The sequence below is a fragment of the Primulina huaijiensis genome, chromosome 13 (genome assembly GCF_012295235.1).
Source record: "Primulina huaijiensis isolate GDHJ02 chromosome 13, ASM1229523v2, whole genome shotgun sequence".
Lineage (NCBI taxonomy): Eukaryota > Viridiplantae > Streptophyta > Magnoliopsida > Lamiales > Gesneriaceae > Primulina > Primulina huaijiensis.
This window is the reverse complement of record NC_133318.1, coordinates 19,177,990-19,196,677: the sequence shown is the minus strand read 5'-3', so window position 1 is coordinate 19,196,677 and position 18,688 is coordinate 19,177,990. Positions and strand designations below refer to the sequence as shown.

General features: G+C 34.1%; 3 protein-coding genes across 3 annotated transcripts; all 3 read left to right on the top strand.

The window, feature by feature from the left end:
* Positions 1-231: 231 nt before the first annotated feature.
* LOC140991842 (probable glycosyltransferase At5g03795) lies at positions 232-3,677 on the top strand. Its single transcript, XM_073462001.1, has 4 exons — positions 232-992; positions 1,651-1,898; positions 2,296-2,644; positions 2,831-3,677. Exons 1-4 carry the CDS (start codon positions 633-635, stop codon positions 3,503-3,505), a joined length of 1,632 nt encoding a protein of 543 aa, XP_073318102.1. The 5' UTR covers positions 232-632; the 3' UTR covers positions 3,506-3,677.
* Positions 3,678-5,324: 1,647 nt separating this feature from the next.
* LOC140991315 (uncharacterized) lies at positions 5,325-6,863 on the top strand. Its single transcript, XM_073461228.1, has 2 exons — positions 5,325-6,479; positions 6,699-6,863. The coding sequence occupies exons 1-2, from the start codon at positions 5,565-5,567 to the stop codon at positions 6,861-6,863; spliced, it is 1,080 nt and encodes a 359-aa protein (XP_073317329.1). The 5' UTR covers positions 5,325-5,564.
* Positions 6,864-13,510: 6,647 nt separating this feature from the next.
* On the top strand, positions 13,511-17,148 carry LOC140956366 (sulfite exporter TauE/SafE family protein 4-like). The gene is made up of 12 exons (XM_073413086.1): positions 13,511-13,806; positions 14,100-14,259; positions 14,433-14,633; positions 14,809-14,870; positions 14,967-15,012; positions 15,108-15,160; positions 15,250-15,336; positions 15,445-15,495; positions 15,583-15,822; positions 16,169-16,262; positions 16,370-16,510; positions 16,699-17,148. Exons 1-12 carry the CDS (start codon positions 13,630-13,632, stop codon positions 16,779-16,781), a joined length of 1,395 nt encoding a protein of 464 aa, XP_073269187.1. The 5' UTR covers positions 13,511-13,629; the 3' UTR covers positions 16,782-17,148.
* The last annotated feature ends 1,540 nt before the right edge of the window (positions 17,149-18,688 follow it).

The window sequence follows — 18,688 nt, the reverse complement described above, 5'->3', positions numbered from 1 at the left end:
TTCCGATCTCCGTACCACCCCACGCTCCTTCTCTAGTATACTCGCGACATGTGCTTGCCACGTGGTGAAAAATTCTCCTAGGAAAGACGTGGCACCCTATCTTCCGCGATTGGTGTAAATTTCTCATTCCGCGATTGGTGTCCGATTTAAGGAGAAAATCTTTATATATAATTAAGTTTGGTCTACGGAGATTAATGAGGGGAAGAACGGGGAACAGAAAATTTAAAAAGTGCGTAATTTTGCATGAAGAACTCTGATACTGAGACAGAGACCATCCGACGCTTGGCGAATTAGCGTGTTCGGTGCTCTAACCATCTCTCGCCAATTGTGTTCGTCACTTTTCCAAGAGAGGAAAAAATAACGCCTAAAATTACACAATAACACGCATATACGTACAAATCGGGGTTTTGTACGTATATGTAGCTCAAACGTCACAGGGGGAGGAAGAATTAAAGAGAGGATCATCATTGAAGATGCTGAGGATTGTATAATTAGACAGAGAGAGTTAATGGGCTGGCTGCATGAAAAGTGATTCGGGTAATCAAGAAAATTGCATCGTGTGGGTTTATGAATTATGGAGATTTGATTTGGTTTCTAAGCAGGGTTTCTAGGTGGGTTTTTGTGGATTCATAATGGAGGGAGGGTGTAAGAGGAGAGTGTGTTCATGGTGGAAAACATCGTCGTCTTCGACGAGGCTTCTGTGTTTTTTGCTTCCGTTAATGGTGGTTTTCGGGGTGGTGGGTTTGATGGGTTCGCAGTCTTCCAGCTACAATCATCCTTGGGTACGGAGTTCTCTTTTTCCTGTTTATATTAATCATGGAGCGGGGAGTGTTAAGCAAAGGACTCCACCGCCGGGAGACGGCGGCGCGGCTTTTGAGTTGTGGAGGACGGTGGCGGATGGGGGAGAAAAAGAGAAGGCACTTTCGGCGGACTACAATCTCAACCGCTCCGCGGCACCGCCGCTTGCCGTTGTAGCTACAAGGATGACACATGTGAGAACTTTTTCTATTAATATTTTAAAGAGAATTTGATTTTAATATAATATAATTTTTAACATGCATAACTATCTTAAAATTTAAATCCTTGATTCCAAAATAATAGAGTGCGTAATTTAAATTTAATAATCATTTTTTCCTCAGGATCAGGATGAGTTTTGGTCCAAATCTGTGGAATTTTAGTATAAAAAAATTTATGAAAATCAATATATTATGTATATACTTATTTAATATTTGATTTGATTAATATTTAATTTTGCGAATTAAAATTTTGAAAAAAGAAGCCTATTTCCCTCTACTCTTATTTTTATTTTTTTTAGAAAGTTTCTCCATACTCTAATTATCTGACAAATAACATGATTCTGGAAAAACTCCATGTGATGATGTTAAACACATATGATAGCTTACCTCAACCATTTCAGACTCTGTTATTTTCTGGTCCCTAAATATAGTATTAATTGCTTTCTTTGAATTGTTGGTAATTATTTTCTACAACTTTATTTTATTCCGTTTGTTCAATTATTACATTTCTTGCACTTTTAAGAAAAGAATCTATTTATATTTGTTAAGATGAAAAAAATTTAAATTTGACTTCAAATCTTGATATTAATGAGTGATTTTTGGTCTTATAATATATATATTCTTGTGTGAACAGGTAGAGGAGGTGGTAGAGAATTCTATAATCTCTAAAAATAGATCTTATGGTATTCCTTCATCAAATGAGACTCTTATCCTTTCATTGAATCCCATAATCGAAAGAAAGTTCAGCAGTTTAGAAACTCTTGAAGCCCGACTCCAACGAGCTAGAGCCTCAATTCGAGAGGCGAATAATGGGAATGGAACATATGACACAGATTATATCCCAAACGGTCCAATCTATTGGAATCCCGTGGCTTTTCATCGGTATGTTGCGGTTGTTAGTTACTTTACATGGTGTTACCAAACCCCGTCCGCAATCGAATTGAAATTAAGGCGTAGCAAATCATTAGATGTAATTTTGTAAATATATGCATGAAAGAATTAATACTTTATTCAATGGGTTCAACGATATGACTAATGATCTCAGAATCGACCTTAAATACTACCGTCACATGTACTGTCGAGGAATTTATGAAACTTTTGTTACTTTGAGTAACTAGGTTCAGTTTTTTCGATCGAGTCCTCTCGAGCATGGCGTTGTGTGTGATATTTTGATCTTGTTTTACTTATTCGTTGTGCATATAGCAAGGTTCGACTAATCATGTTAATCGATGACCAAAAAAATTCTTCATCCATGTGTAACCTTCATTTGGCACATTAGGAGCTATTTGGAGATGGAAAAGCAGTTCAAAGTGTATGTCTATGGAGAAGGAGAGCAACCTATTTTCCACAATGGTCCTTGTGGTAGCATTTATTCCATGGAGGGAAACTTCATATATAAGATGGAAACTACAAAATTTCGGACAAGGGAACCTGAAAATGCGCATGTTTTCTTCCTCCCGTTCAGCGTGGCATCCATAGTCCACTTCATATATAATAAATCTCCAAAAGATCATTGGTTGCCAATGAAACAGACCGTGAAAGACTATGTCTATCTTGTCTCTAAGAAATATCCATATTGGAATCGAAGCCTTGGAGCCGATCATTTCATGCTGGCTTGCCACGATTGGGTAAATACATCTTCATTCTTATCTATCGTCCGGTTTTCTGCGTTTACGCTTTCTTGCAATATCCATTTCCCTTGCTGTATCATGTTCTTGATATTGTGATTTTTGTTGAAAGTATTAAACTATTGTTTAGGTCTCTGCCTATGGGTTCGAGAATGTTTTTTGTTTATTGGTATGTTTTCATCGTAGGGGCCCGAGCTTTCTAAATCGGTTCCCTGGCTATTTAACAACTCAATTAGAGCATTATGCAATGCAAACATGTCAGAAGGATTTCAACCCTCGAAAGACGTCTCCATACCAGAGATAAATCTACCTGGTCGTCATACCAATGGCTTGATCGGTGGTCCATCCCCCTCGAAACGACCGATCCTTGTTTTCTTTGCCGGTGGACTTCATGGTCCCATTAGGCCGATTCTTCTCCAACATTGGGAAAACAAAGATCAAGACGTGCAAGTTCACAAGTACCTCCCGAAGGATGTCTCTTACTTAGCCATGATGAGGAAAAGCAGGTATTGCATTTGCCCGAGCGGGTATGAAGTCGCAAGCCCAAGAATGGTCGAAGCCCTTTACACCGGTTGCGTACCCGTGCTCATCAAAGATAACTACATTCCCCCTTTTAGCGATGTCTTGAACTGGAAGTCGTTTTCTGTCGAAATTTCGGTTACAGAGATCCCTAATCTTAAACAAATTTTGACTGGGATCTCTACGAGACAATACATCAGACTGCAGAGACGGGGTGTGCTGGCAAGACGACATTTTGAGGTGAATTTGCATCCGAAGAGGTACGATGTGTTCCATATGACACTTCATTCGATTTGGCTAAGAAGGCTTAATATTAGGCTTCATGGGATCGAGGATTCATGACAAAGTTGTTTTACTTACCAGTCCAAGAATCACAGCAGACAGTGTAAAAAAAGTATGTTTCACTGTTAAATATTTGTATAAATTTTTGATGGATTGATACATCAAAATATGTGTAATATTGTGTATGGTGTTCGAAAACAAATTACTAACTCAAATGAAATGTCGTGGGGGTATGTTCAACTTTCTAAGTCTAATCTCCAGCCTTTTACGTTATCGGTGGGCCTCCATAAATTGTATTGGATACATTAACTTCCCATCCCCCTTTGGATTTTTTTTTATATATATAAATTTATATTTGATAAATTCCTTCAAAAAAAAAATTTATATTTGATAAATATTATTACTTTTTATTACTTAAATAATTTTTAAAAAACTAATATTATATTATTAGGTAAAATAATAATAATTATTGAGTTTCAGAATGCTAACAATATTGATTTTGATGATAAAAAAAACATGTTGTAGTATTTCGGTATAATTTATAAACTACAACTTCTCGTATAAGCTTCTTTTATCTTTGAAAAAAAAATTTGTGAAACTTATCATCTTTTATTATGTATTAAGATCTTTCCAATTAAACATTTATTAATATGAATTTCTTATTTCTATTCAATTTTAAAATCAGATAAATAAGCAAAATACTACTCAATTATATTATTTTCATTATTTTTATTCAATTTTAAAATGAGATAAATAAGCTAAATACTACTCAATATTATATTAATTTTATGATTTAACAATCAAAATCTTTCAAAAAGATATTTATATCATAATTAAAATTTTCCCTAATTTTTAAAATAGGTATATATACGATATTCTGTTTACTTTTAAAAATTATTTCCATTTTTGTATGATATATTTGAATAAACGTGGTCTAACTCGCCACTAGAGGCGCGGTGAGGTAGGGGTGGGCATAGTTTGGTTAAAACCGAAATAACCGATCGGACCGAAAAATTCGGTTTAAATGGTTCGGTTTTCGGCCGGTTATGGTTTCAAAATTAAAAAACTTCGGTTTTTCGGTTCGGTTTACGGTTTTGATCACCAGAAAATCGAAATAACCGAACCAGCCATATTATATTTAACTGCATGACTTTTTGTATAATATGCTAATAATTGGGAAAGATCTTTGTTAGTTTCAGTAAGTTTATATATATTTAAGTTATGCTTCAAGATTGTGATTCATAATCACCATTGTGATGAATTTAATGTCATTTTCGTTTCTAATTTTGCAAAACAGGATTTTGGAGTTTGACAATTGGAAGTTCAAAATGTTATTGAAGCTCATATTGTTAAATGTATTGAGATTTGATACGCAAAATCTATGTGCATTTTGGAGTCTTAGAGTTGGAATTTAATGACTGTGTATCATTTTATTGAAGAGCTGCTGTTTGAAATTGTATTTCAAATTGTTATTGAAACTTATATTGTTGTCATAAGTATATTGTAATCATACATGTTCTACTCATCTACTGTCATTGTTTTTTTTATATGTGTTGCATCCATCAAGCATCAAGTGATGTATAATTTTATTTCTTAACAAAATATTATAAAACCGTATATAACCGACCATATAAACCGAACCGTATTACAAAAAAACCGGACCGAACCTAATAAAATGGATTGTTTTTGGACCAAATATATTCAAAACCGAAAACCGAAAACCGAAAAATCGAACCATTATAGAGAAAAACCAGACCGACCCGATCAACGCTCATCCCTACGTAGGAGGATAAAGTCCACAAACGTATAAGTATTACCGGTGCTCGAAACTTCTACATTTCATCCCGATCATCCTAGTCTCGCAACATAGTCACGCCACATGGCACTGTGGCAGTGATGGCACGGCGGTGGAGTCCAACTTTGCATGCAGTATTTCTACCTGTCAGTCTCTAAAAAATCTTAATTTTTCAGGAATTTTTATAGAAATTGGTTGGCCAGCATATATTCCTCCCGCTTGTTCGTTAAAACCCATTGACACTACGGAAGATTTCTGCGAGTATACAGCAATATTCGATCGTTACATCTGTTTCAAGTGTGTATTTGTTTGACGGCTGATAGAATGGCATCGAGGCAAGAAGCCAGGGACGAGAGGGCCGAAGAAGCTGCGAAAACGGCGGCGGAGGAGTTGAGTGAAGCGAACAGGGGAAGGGGGAGAGAAACAGATTCTAAAATGGTAGAAGAGCCGCGGCACATTGATCAAACAGGTGGGAAGCGAGAAGAGAGGTCTCCCGGGATTATCGGGAGCATGATCGGTACAGTACAGGAAACAGTAGTATACGCGAAGGAAGCAGTGCTGGGTAAGTCTCAAGAAGCTGTCGAAAGTACCCGTGAAAGTGCGACGGTGGCGGAAGAGAGGGACAAGGAGACAAAGGATTCCGCCGCCCAGAAGGCGGAGGAGTATAAGAATCATACGGCGGAGAAAGCTAAAGATATTAAGGATTCCGCATCCCAAAAACCTGATGAGGCGGCGGAGAAGGCTAAAGAAACCAGGGATTCTGCTGCAGAGAAGGCCAAACAAACGAAAGATACTGTGGCTAGCAAAATCGGCGAGTGTAAAGATTACACGGTTGAGAAAGCAGAGGTTGCGGCTGATAGGGCCAGAGAGACCAGGGACTCGTCAGCTGAAAAAGCCAAGGGGACTAGGGACTCGACTATGCAACAGGCGGGGGAGTACAAAGATTATGTTTTTGAAAAAGTGCAACAAGCGAAGGATACGACGATGCAGAAAGTTGGTGAAGCCAAGGATGCAACTATAGACAAGGCCGGTGAGTACAAGGACTACACTGCTGAAAAGGCCAAAGAAGGGAAGGATACAACTGTGGGAAAGATCACCGAATTGAAGGACTCAGCAGCGAATGCTGCTTGGCGAGCTAGGGAGTATTTAATAGGGAAGAAAGAGGAGACGAAGCAAGCGGCGGAAGAAACTGAAGAAGCTGCTAGACAGAAGGGGGTGGACACTACCGAAGCAGCCAAGGTTAGCAGATTATGAGTCCAGTCTTGCAGAATACTGCTGGTTGTAATTCTTTGTACTATATATTTGTTCTATTTTTCTTGAATAATGAAAAGGAGCATATGTAATTTTCTTAATACAAATTAAGATGATAAAAGATTTGGTTTTATCCTCAATTTTGATTCCCAGTTCAATATTTTGCCAAACTATTATGGATTAGTTTCTCAAGCTGTCGCAATGTAGGAGTCATACGATGCAACAAAGGAAGACGCAAGAAGAAAAATGGAGGAGATGCGAATTGAAGGTGAACCTGAGAAAGAAGCGGACCAAATGGCGGGTCAGACGTTCAACGACGTGGGTCCGGTAGGTACGGAAGGTGTCGCACACATACGACTGAATCGTTGGTGAAACGCCACGTGTCTTAATAATATATATTATATGTATGTGTATATTTTATTAATGTTAATAATTTATGTAGGTCGGGGGATGTAAACTTTGGTATGTGTAGGGATGGCAATTTTCCAACCCGAAACGGGGCGGATTCGGANATTTTAAAAATTCGGGTATTTCAAACGGGTATGGGGAAGGGGACGGGGATTTTATCCCCGCGGGTTCGGGGACGGGGATTCCCCGATTAGATAGATTCGAGGATGGGTGCGGGGATGAAAGCGGGGAAATAATTAAGGGACGGGGATGGGGATGGCAAACCCGCCCCCGCCCCGTCCCGTCCCATTGTCATCCCTAGGTATGTGCATATATATAAAACGAAGATGAAAAGCTGAATCTTGATGTTATATTGTGACATTGGAGTTTTTAATCTCGTGCTCTTTTCTTTCTAATATTGTTTAATAATTCCATTACTTCCATGTTACAAATGGTAGGACACAAACATATACTTAATAGTTATTTTCTCTCACATTCTACTTTCTTTTGCCTCCTGTTCCATTGGTTGATTTCTCTCTTCACTTCCACAAACTCTTTCCCTCTTTTGACAGCCTCGTTCGTTGTTGTTGATTGTCGAAAAATTAAAATAAATATATGGTTGGAAATCGTTCGACCTAAGCTTTCTGTTGGTGTCAATATTGCAACAAAATCGCGCTACTTGAGCTAGTCACCATCTACCCCTGTTTCGCGTTGGAGCTCCACCGTTATTCCTCCCTTGTTACCGTGGGATTTTCTCGTCGGAAACATTAAACTTTGAGCCAATTTTTTTGAATTCTTGTCTCTGTTGCCGTCCACCGCCTGTCAGTACCGAGATTGCACCGCACCCAGATTGTCTTCGCTTGGAGTTTCACAATTGTGAAAACTCGATTTACAGTCCTTATTGTCCAAGCAGCGGGCTACCTCGGTGAAGAGTTTCACTCATTCGAGTTTGATTAAATTTTAGCTCAAATGTTGCACCAATATTGATTAATTGTTGGGTTAATGTTGTAGGTTCTCATCGATTAAACCCGATGAACTTATAATTTATCGTTGACTAATAATGTAATAATTTGATGATTTAATGATATATAGAAGATTATGAAATATTTATTACAAATAATCTTGTATATAATAAATATATTTTGTTATTTGTTGATTGTATCATGTTATATGTTGACTTACATGTTATCAGTGAGTAATTGATATGCAAACGAAAATAAAATATTTTTTTTATCTACAAACATTTTTATTTTACTTAGATACATCAATATCACTGAATATATCATATTGAACATATCTGTTATTGAGATCCGGTTATATTTCGCTTTAAATCCGTTATTTATGATATGATATTGTGTCATGGAGATGTTTGATTATCTTGATTCGGTCCGCCTTAGGTAGTTGGTGGCGCCATATATCCGGCACTGTCCGCTGAGCCGTGGACCAGATTGAGCATATTATACAATATTGTTGATATCAATCATTCTACTCTTGATATCATGATATCTTGCACCTATTTATTCATTGCATTCATGCATGACATCATTATATTTCTATGTCATATATCGTGATTTCTTGATGTCTCGTACTTGGGTTTCTGATCCCCCGAGAGGGGATTGTCATGTATTTTGTGTTTGGACATGTTCGATCTCAAGTACTTGAGAGGAAGTATCAGGAAACACCAGAGCTCATTAAGAGTAGGTTCAGTTGTATTATTGAGTAGTGTTGTCATCTCCCAAATATAATATGTATATATTTGAAGAATTGTATTATATTATTATCGAACCTTGTCTACTATATAATATATTTTTGTTTGTATATGTCATTATCGTGTCTAGCCGGAACTTGTTTATGTTAGTTGTGTTTATTGATGACATGTGTTGTTTATTTTGAGTATTTGATTTTCTGGTATGTCTTGTTTACAGGAAGATCATGTTAAAATTTTTATAGGATCATACATAGATTTTTAACTCATTTTTTTACTTTTTATTATTGAATAATTAGGAGTGAATGCTAATTGATCATTATCAAGATAACGGGCCTCACAAAAAGTTTCGATTAATCCAGTTTTTTCACATTATAAGTTGATGTATAATTTTATCTTTGGGTGCATACGCCTGCATGTAATGAAATAATTTCAGAAGTCTCGTGGATTTGGAGGAATAACCAAGTGACTAAAAAATAAATAATAATTAACAAAATATGTCATATTTAAATTTATCTCAAATCAAATCATTCCATCCAATCGTGATATAAGGTTGCATTTGGGTCGATAGATTTCAAATTCATAAATTTTAAATATATTTTTGTTGTTTTAGATAAATTCATTTTAATTTTGTGTAATTAATGTGTTAATAATAAAGTATAATTTTAAAATTTGATTTACTATTTTATTATTAATGCTAAAATTATAATTGAAATTCAAATCTATATTCAAATCCATCTTGGACGGAAAGATTTAAGTGAATTCGATTTCATATATCTCAAATCCATTTTTATCAATTTGACAAAGAATTGATGATCTTTAATCGTTTGTGATATTCAAGTATATTTTTATTTTTTTTCTTCAATTTCAAATCTACCCACCAATTTAATCGTTTGAAATTTATCCATATCCTCTCATAAATTCATTCTTCCATCTAATAATTTTATTTTTTTAAAAAAAATTATTAGATTCATGAAAGAGGGGGAGCCATGTTGAGAAAGATACAACGGTCCATATCATTTTGCCAATTTTTTTTTTTTAATTATTGATTTATAAGAAATGACATAACTTCAAAGTTTGGCGAAATCATCAAAAGGTAATTCGATAATTTCACTCTTGTATATTTGGTTCACAACTTGATAATATTATAAATTTTCTATCGTTTAAAATTTTAAATCCATTACATAATTTAAGGGGATTTAATTATTTTAATTAGAAATTTCCAATTTTTTTTTTAAAAAAATCCACGAATCGTTTTAGGGGTGTCAAAATCAGAAACGACCCATCAACCCGACACGTTTCAACAAAAATAAAATCAGGTTTGGGTTTGGGATTTTCGGGTTCGAGTCAGATATGGTTGGACCCGATAGCTGACCCGTAAAAAATGATCGGGTTAGGTTGGGTTCAGATCAACCCAGATTTTAATTTTTTTTAAAAAATTATATAATTAATAAATAATGACTATATTTTTGTATATTGTATGTCTGAAAAAATATTTATTGTATATTTATATCATAAATTTTCATGATTTAATATTTATTTTGAACATTTTTTATTTTTTAAAATAATTGTTAATTTGATTTAATAAATATACTTTAATTTTCTACAATTAGATTTTCAAATTTAAATCATATATACGATGGAAATTTTGTTATTACGTGTTTAAACTATTTTTTTTTAATTTTATTTAATTTTCTTTAAAAAAATTTAAAAAAATTCAAGATCGGGTTAATCAAGTTGATCGGGTTCGGTTCCGGGTTGAGAGATTTCGGGTTAACTCGAGTTCGGGTGGTTTCGGGTTGAACAATTTTTTAATAATACTAATGCTCAACCCGATCAAACCCATCTGACCCGCTCGAATTGACAAGTTTAACTCGTTTGTAGGGGTGTCAATCGGGTCGGGTTTCGGGTCAACCCGCGAAATTTTTTTATTTTTTTCCCCAACCCGAACCTAACCCGAAAACCCCCAACCCGAACACGAACCCGTCTAACCAGAATTTTTTTTAATTTTTTTTAAAAAAATTAATGAAAAAAATTTGAAAAACAAAAAATAATAGTAATATTTTAATTTAAACACATAATAACAAAATTTTCGATTTAAATTTGAAAGTTTAATGGTAGAAAATTAAAAGTATATTTACTAAATTAAATAAACAATTGTTAAAAAAATAAAAAAAATACAAATAAATATTAAATGATGAAAATTTATTATAAAAATATACAATAAATTTTGTTCAAACATACAATATATAAAAATATAGGTAATATTTTCAAAAAAAAAGTTTTCGGGTCAATCCGCGACCCAACCCTAAACCCGTCTAACCTAGTACTAACCCGAACCCACCGAACCCGAAAAACCTCAACCCGAACCTGATTTTTTTCGTGTTGAGTCGTGTCGGGTTGAAGAGTCGTGTCGCATTTTGACACCCCTACCCGTTTGACTCAAATTATAAATTAGTATTTAAAAATTACTATTTTTGTGTGTATTTGATTGACTAAGATACTTGAAACGTATGTAGGTTTCTTATGTGCAATCATTATCGTCCTGCTGTCTTTGTTTGCTTCTTTCTCGCGCTCGTGATTTGTCCCTGTACGGCTGCACCTTTAACTTTTTCCAAACCCCCAGGCCCCACCCCGACACACCAATTTTTAAGGCAAATCGATTTAATTATATTAAAAATATTTTTATTTTATTATAATTATAAATCAATTTAATATGTCTAATAAATACAGATTTGTAATAATATCAGATTTACCTTTTTAAATTTGAGATAATGATTTTAGCCAAATTTTATTTTTTAAAAATAATTCCCTCAAATAGATATGAGTGTATTCAAATACATGTGTGACAAGAACATATTTCTTGTGAGACGGTCTCACGAATCTTTATCTGTGAGACGGATCAATTCTAACGATATTCACAATAAAAAGTAATACTATTAGCATAAAACTAATATTTTTCATGAATGACCCAAATAAGACATATGTCTCACAAAATACGACCTGCGAGACCGTCTCACACAAGTTTTTGTCGTGTGACAATGACCTTAGTCAAATTTCATTTGGAGAAATCGAGTGAATAACTCTAATCATACCTCATTTTTTAACGACATTTTAAAGAAATTTTTTTTCAAAATAACATATGAATTATTAAAATTTTTACATTAATTCGCAAGTTTTTACTTGAAATAAATGTCATTTAATATAGTGGTCTTTAGTAAGTGACGTTTAATATTAATTTAAACTTTAAGATAACGTTTATTCAAAAAATGTTATTAATGTCGGTGACTAATAACTTCGTTTGACACCTATTTTTCGAGTTGGTTAAAAGTTTTTGAATTCGATATCTAAATATAATTTACATTTTTATCTTGACTAAAAACAGAAATTTTTATTATTAATCACTGGTAACGATATTTTTTATTATTAAATAGTTATTATTATTTTTTCAATTTATAATTTTAATAAAATTTTTCTTTTAAATTTAATAATGATATTAATATTGATTTTATTATTGTTGTTGATAATAAATTATGTCTATTATTGATTAATAAGTACTAACATTATTTTTTATTTTAATTAATGTTATATATTTCTTTAAGGAGTTGTTATTTACACTTTTTTTTTTATTATTTGTACTCTACATGTGAATAAATGTTATACATTAAGTGAAGTATAAATAACATAAAATGGAGTACAAATATCATTACACATTTTTTTATTATAATTAATATTATTTATCTTATTTTGTTAATTTAGTATGACTAATATTAGTAAAAAATGATAAAGATTTGTTTTTAAAATATTTAATTAAAATAAAAATGGAGGAGTAGGTATATATTGATAATACGATCAAAATCTCACATTGAAATTTGGTTCGACGTCTTTGAGTAAAGTCAAAAAACAAATGTATTAGAATTTAGTATTAAAGTCGATAATATTATATTTGTGGAATAATAAAAATAAAAATATCTGGATCATGAAGATGAGTAAACCAAACGGGAATGAATATTCACATGAAGTTGGGAAAAAGACAGTCTCTTATATATTCGTAATTTAGCACGAAGATGAGTAAACCAAACATAGGTTTGAGAATGCTAATTTCATCTTATTTTCACAGTTTTGTTTGTTTGTTTGTTTTTTTGTCATCGTTGTATTTAAAGTTGGGTCTCAGTAATATATTTTAATGTCTGTCTGTTATAAATTTTATCACTGTGAGCGTTCACGCGTAAAAATGACTGTCACATCAGTAACAGATTAGTATTAAGCCAAATACCGTATCAGTATTACGATTATACCAAAATTGCGAAAATTAAATATTTTAAAAATGAATGTCATATTTTTAATGTTTGGCTATTATAAACAAGGCTTGTTTAGTTGTACGTATAAGATTTGTAGGGATTGCATAAATAAATAAATAATATTATGATTATTAAAATAATTGTAACGAAAAATAATATTGAACAAATAATAATATATTTGATTTAATATGAAATAAAATAATGAATAATATTTGTATCATTTTTAATAATTAATAAAAACAAGTAAATAAATATATAAAGATAATATGATAATTACGGATTCATGATTTAACTTAGTTGTGATAAATAATTCATACATTAAATTATAATCAAAACATTTTATGGATTTGATTACATCCAACCAACCAAACACAATCCAAAAATATATATTGTAATTACGTAATAATTATTATTATTTTACGATTAAATCTTTATTTAATTAAATTTGTTCTATTCGAAAAATATGTTTTTTTTAAAAATCATGACCAATTAAATATTGCCACGTTCACGACTGATAACCTCAAGCTTGGCCTTTTCTGTCCTATTGGGAGACTGCGGCCACCTTTCTGTGACCTGTAACATCTACATGACAGGTGCCGTTACCCACGTCACATGTCTCGGGGGATTCTTTTCTTTTTGATAATATTTATCGTTTGAATCGCAGTGTTTAAGCGTACTGTAAATTGCTACGCTGTCTTGTTTGATTTCCGGGTGAGGGTGAGGGTGAGGGTGAAGGTGAAAGGGCATGGCCGCGAAAGGGTTGGCTGTGTACTTGTTGACAGGCTTTTCTTTGGCTGTTATCTCTGTACATTTCGTCGGCAATTACTCCAATGGCGGAGATAATGAAGACCCATTTCTTCTTCCTGCTTCTAATTCCAATGTTTTGTCCAGAAAAGATGGATCTGTAGATAAAGTTTGGCCGGTGAGTATATGGATTCTCGTTTTGTATTTTGCATGCGTGCGCGCGCGGATAAGTTTGCGTTGATTTTTTTTTTTTTTTGTTGTTGTTGAAAACGAGTTTGAACCCGTGACCTCAAGGTTATGAGCCTTGCGAGGTACCAAACTGCTCTACCCCGCGCTGAAGAGATGCGCGCGCGCGCGCGCGCGGATGAGTTTGTGTTGAATTTTTTTTTTTTTTGGTTGAAAACGAGATTTTGTTGTTCTACGGCTAAAGATGGGATTTTTTCGGGAACTGGATTTGTTGGTTTGCGGCAGGAATTGAAGTTTAGTTGGGAAATTGTGCTGGCTACGGTGATAGGCTTCTTGGGCTCTGCGTGTGGAACAGTGGGCGGTGTTGGAGGCGGTGGCATTTTTGTCCCTATGCTAACTTTGATTGTTGGCTTTGATACCAAGTCTGCTGCTGCTATCTCCAAGTGTAAGAACGTTATTAAACAGCTGCTCTTGAACATTTCTACTTGTTGATTCAAGATTTTGAATGGAGAAATGTTATTACATTATAAGATTTGTGTTTTTTTTCTTTTTTTCGAAAGTGTATGGCCAAGAATCTGTACCTAAAGATGGTCGGTTTTGAACTGATCTGTGGTGCAGGCATGATAATGGGGGCGTCAGCATCTTCAGTTTGGTACAATTTAAGGGTCCCTCATCCGTGCAGGGAAGTGCCAATAATTGACTATGATTTGGCCCTCTTATTCCAGCCCATGCTTATGCTCGGAATCACAATTGGGGTATCTCTGAGTGTTTTTTTCCCCTATTGGCTCATCACTGTGTTGATCATAATCTTGTTCTTGGGTATGTAGTGGCAAGCATTACTTCGCATCATTCTTTTAGATTTCATCCTATATAGTGATCAAGAATGCAGATTAGTGAGTGATTTTTTTGTTTTGAGTGGGAGATTCATTACTATCTGTACTCATCCTATGCAATAAATCTTAGATTCGTTATATTTTTGATGTGTTATTTACAGGGACTTCTTCTAAGTCCTTTCTCAGAGCAATTGAGATGTGGAAGGATGAAACCACTCTTAAGGTTGGTTGCTCTAATGCTCTTACGAATGGTGTCTGTAGACCTATTTTGTAATCAATTTGATTGATTTTAATATGTTCCAAAACATTCTAATTGCAGAAAGCAATGAAAGATAAACAAACTTTTGTGAATTCTCGTGGCGAGTGTAAGTAGCTAATCATATGTAAGAATTATGTTTTCTGTTATAAATTTCCAGAATAGAGCTGATCTTTTCATTCCCTGTTTCGCCTCTTTGATCAGTGCTAATCGACACTCATGAACCATTGATTCCTAGAGAGGAAAAAACGGCTGCGGTAAGTAAACTTCATTTCAATATCTCTCGTCTATTTCAGCAGTAGCTATCCAAGACATTGAGGTTGATTTGTTACTTGCTATGTTTCAGCAAACTATGAGGGATAACCTTAATTTCAAAAGAATTTTCGTGCTACTTCTTGTGTGGATTTGCTTCTTGTTTCTTCAAGTGATCAAGGCAAGCAAACATATATATATGTACACATGCCATCTAGAATATTCCTTTCTGTATGTGTAGCAACTTAGTTTTTAGTGATATATGTTGATATGATTTATTGGTCAGCAGAACAATACGAAAGCTTGCAGTACATTGTATTGGGTGCTCAACTTGTTACAGGTACATTAAGATTTCTTGGGGTAAATTTAATCCATTTACGTGTTTGAGCCATCTGTCTCAAGAGTTAATTCTCTATTTTGTCTTCAGTTTCCCGTGTCTCTTGCTGTATTCGGATATGAATGTTCTAAACTGTACAAGGAGAGCAAGAAAAGGAGAATAGCTGGAAATTCGGAACTTATATGTGAGGCCGCGATAGACTGGACAGCTACAAATCTTGCATTTTGTGCACTTTGTGGCATATTAGGTGGTACCGTTGGCGGCTTATTAGGATCTGGTGGCGGTTTCATTCTTGGTCCTCTTCTGCTAGAGATTGGAGTAATCCCACAGGTATGGCTGTTTTCAGGGCTATCGAGCAAGGTTATTTGGGAAGTAATAATTATCTCTCACTATCCTATGTCACTGCCACATTTCACAATGATCGTCATTTGGGCTGCTATGGTGGAAAATATTTGAGTAGTGTCTCTTCTATCAGATATAGTTTTTGAATATGTGATCCCAACTCTTATGCTACGACTACCTTTCTTGAATCCAAGCTTTCGATTCTAGCCAATGGCTTTCTTGGACCCCTCGTCGTATAATTTCTTTGGCAATGTCTTAACTTGTAAGAGTGAATCGTCTTTAGTTCAAATGCCCATCTGAACTGGTAAAAGATCATAATTTTTTGTCATTTCAGGTGGCTAGCGCAACAGCAACATTTGTGATGACATTTTCATCATCTTTATCTGTTGTGGAGTTCTATCTCCTCAGAAGGTTTCCCATTCCATATGGTATGAATATGATTTTGAATTTTTGATTATCACAATTATTTTGTATTTATCAGAAAACTCGAAGAATCATATATTTGATTTTAAAACCAAGAATGTTTGTTGTGCAGGTTTATACCTAATGTTTGTGTCAATCTTGGCTGGCTTCTGGGGTCAATTTTTCATAAGAAAGATGACTACAATTTTAGGGAGAGCTTCAATCATTGTATTCATTCTTGCCAGTGTCATTTTTGCCAGTGCTCTCACAATGGGTAACGACAAGATTCATTGTCATCTCGTTATCTTAATGAAATAACAAAATTTATTAACATACAGAAATGTTTAATTGAAGGATAAGACATCCTCCATGTCAAAATCTCATCCTGCTGTCATTTAAACTCAAAAGAAATTTTCTTGACAAAAATGTTTGTTTTTCTCGATCTTTTCTCGTTTCTTGCAGGTATCGTTGGTATAGATAAAAGCATCAAGATGATACACAACCATGAATTCATGGGGTTCTTGGATTTCTGCAGCAGCCAGTGATTTCATCTGGGAAAAGTACAGTATTCGAAGATGCCAATGACATTAAGATCAAGAAAGCTTGTGTTTGTGAAGTAAACATATTACTAGGGGTGTTAGGCCAATGCCTAATTGACCAAATCCCTTGGTATATTCCCTTTTGTGCCTAAAATGGTTTGGATATGGTGAGTGTTAGCTAGCGCTAACACCGCGCGACATAACCATTTTTTATTCAATAAAAAGATTATGTGAGTTGTCACATTGAATCCATTTGTTGGTGAATATCTTAGAAAAGAGTCTGTAATTGTTATTTGGTGTTAACCAGCGCTGACACCAAGTATATCAATTACAGTAGGTTGTTCTCAAGCTTTATTTTATTCTTTTTGCTTTATATCAATTTAGCAATGATTTAGGTACTTGCAAATTTTTACACGAGAAGTCGAAGTAATTTTTATTAACGATTTAAATAGCTGAATATAGTCGGCAATTTACACCCTCATGAAATCCAAGTATCATTTATAAAACATGAGGTTGGGGAAAATGTGGGAAAAAAAGGTGTGATATTTCCATTCGTTCGTATAAGACCTTGGTATTAAAAGTTACCGTTGTCGAGTGTTGGGAATGCAATCAAAATTTCGTATTGGAAGATCAAGAGAAGGATTGGAGTTAATATGAGTTAGAAGATATTGGATAAAAACAAAAAGCAAATTCGTGAAAGTTTAGGTTCAAAGTGGACAATATCATACTATTGTGGAGATGTATGATTTTCATGAGAAAACACGTGATATCAGAGCCATGTGGATGAATCCTCATATACTGAAACGAATGAGGTGAGGACTCTCCGTAATTCGTTCTCGAGATGGGTGATGCTCTCGGTATTACATGTAAGGTGTGTGCTCCAATGCAATGAAGAGGAGTGACAGTGACCTCGATTGAAGGACGGAGAGATTTGAGAGAAGGTTTGGACCATGAAAATAATTGTGGAACTTCATTTGAGGGTAGTGCATTCTCACATTGGAAGATCAAGATAAAAACCATATGTTAATATAAGTTGGAAGATATATATATATATTGATATGAAGACCTTTTGGTTAAACCAAAATCAAATCAATGAGATTTAGGTTCAAAATGGACAATATCATATCATTATAGAAATATGTGACTTCAAATCTTTTGATGTCATTATCTTAAACGTCAATTGTAGACTAACATCATTAATTGAATTTTACTAAAAAGTTTATTTCCTGAATTAAAGTTTAAATTTTCAACTATTAGTAATACACTTTTGTATTTTAATTTTTTATTGACTAAAATACAGACGGCTTTAGTAATAGCATGATTTTAATTTTTAAAATATCAATTGTTTCATGTTTGTTATATATTTAATTGAGTTACACGTGAAATAAATGCATCACGACTAGTCACTAATTAAATGCCACTTGGGGAAGGTTGTTGTCATGGGTTTGCGTATTCAACTTTTGTGCAATCATCCTCTCAATTATCAATATTTTACAAATATTAGATAACTAAGCGCGAGTGTTTCTGCATGGTTGTAAACAGAAGTGTAAACAAATCGAGTCGATTTATAAATTTTTTGAGTCGACTTGAAAAATATTTTATTCGTATTCGAGTCGAACTCGAACATGATCGAATTTTTTTCTAGATGATTTACTCGAGGTCAAATTTCTTCCCTCGAATTTCCAAAATTTACGTCGAATTCACGCTGCTTTAGGAGAATTGCCCAAATTAGGACCAAGTCCACTGGATGACTTATTTGAAGCAAATGTAGTTGGGCTGAAGTGTTAGAGGGCGCCCAAAATTAGATAGGTAGACCTGTATGCAATGGGCCGAAGGATCAAATCGAGGCTTATTCCTTAATGAGTTAATGTTACGTAATTTATCAAGAACATTTCAGGACCAGAACATTCAAA

Coding starts and splice junctions, on each gene's coding strand:
- LOC140991842 (XM_073462001.1), top strand. CDS start 633: ATGGAGGGAGGGTGTAAGAGGAGAGTGTGTTCATGGTGGAAAACATCG. Junction 993..1,650: donor TAGCTACAAGGATGACACAT/GTGAGAACTTTT, acceptor TTGTGTGAACAG/GTAGAGGAGGTGGTAGAGAA. Junction 2,645..2,830: donor TGCTGGCTTGCCACGATTGG/GTAAATACATCT, acceptor TTTTCATCGTAG/GGGCCCGAGCTTTCTAAATC.
- LOC140991315 (XM_073461228.1), top strand. CDS start 5,565: ATGGCATCGAGGCAAGAAGCCAGGGACGAGAGGGCCGAAGAAGCTGCG. Junction 6,480..6,698: donor ACACTACCGAAGCAGCCAAG/GTTAGCAGATTA, acceptor GTCGCAATGTAG/GAGTCATACGATGCAACAAA.
- LOC140956366 (XM_073413086.1), top strand. CDS start 13,630: ATGGCCGCGAAAGGGTTGGCTGTGTACTTGTTGACAGGCTTTTCTTTG. Junction 15,496..15,582: donor GGGTGCTCAACTTGTTACAG/GTACATTAAGAT, acceptor TTTTGTCTTCAG/TTTCCCGTGTCTCTTGCTGT. Junction 15,823..16,168: donor AGATTGGAGTAATCCCACAG/GTATGGCTGTTT, acceptor TTGTCATTTCAG/GTGGCTAGCGCAACAGCAAC.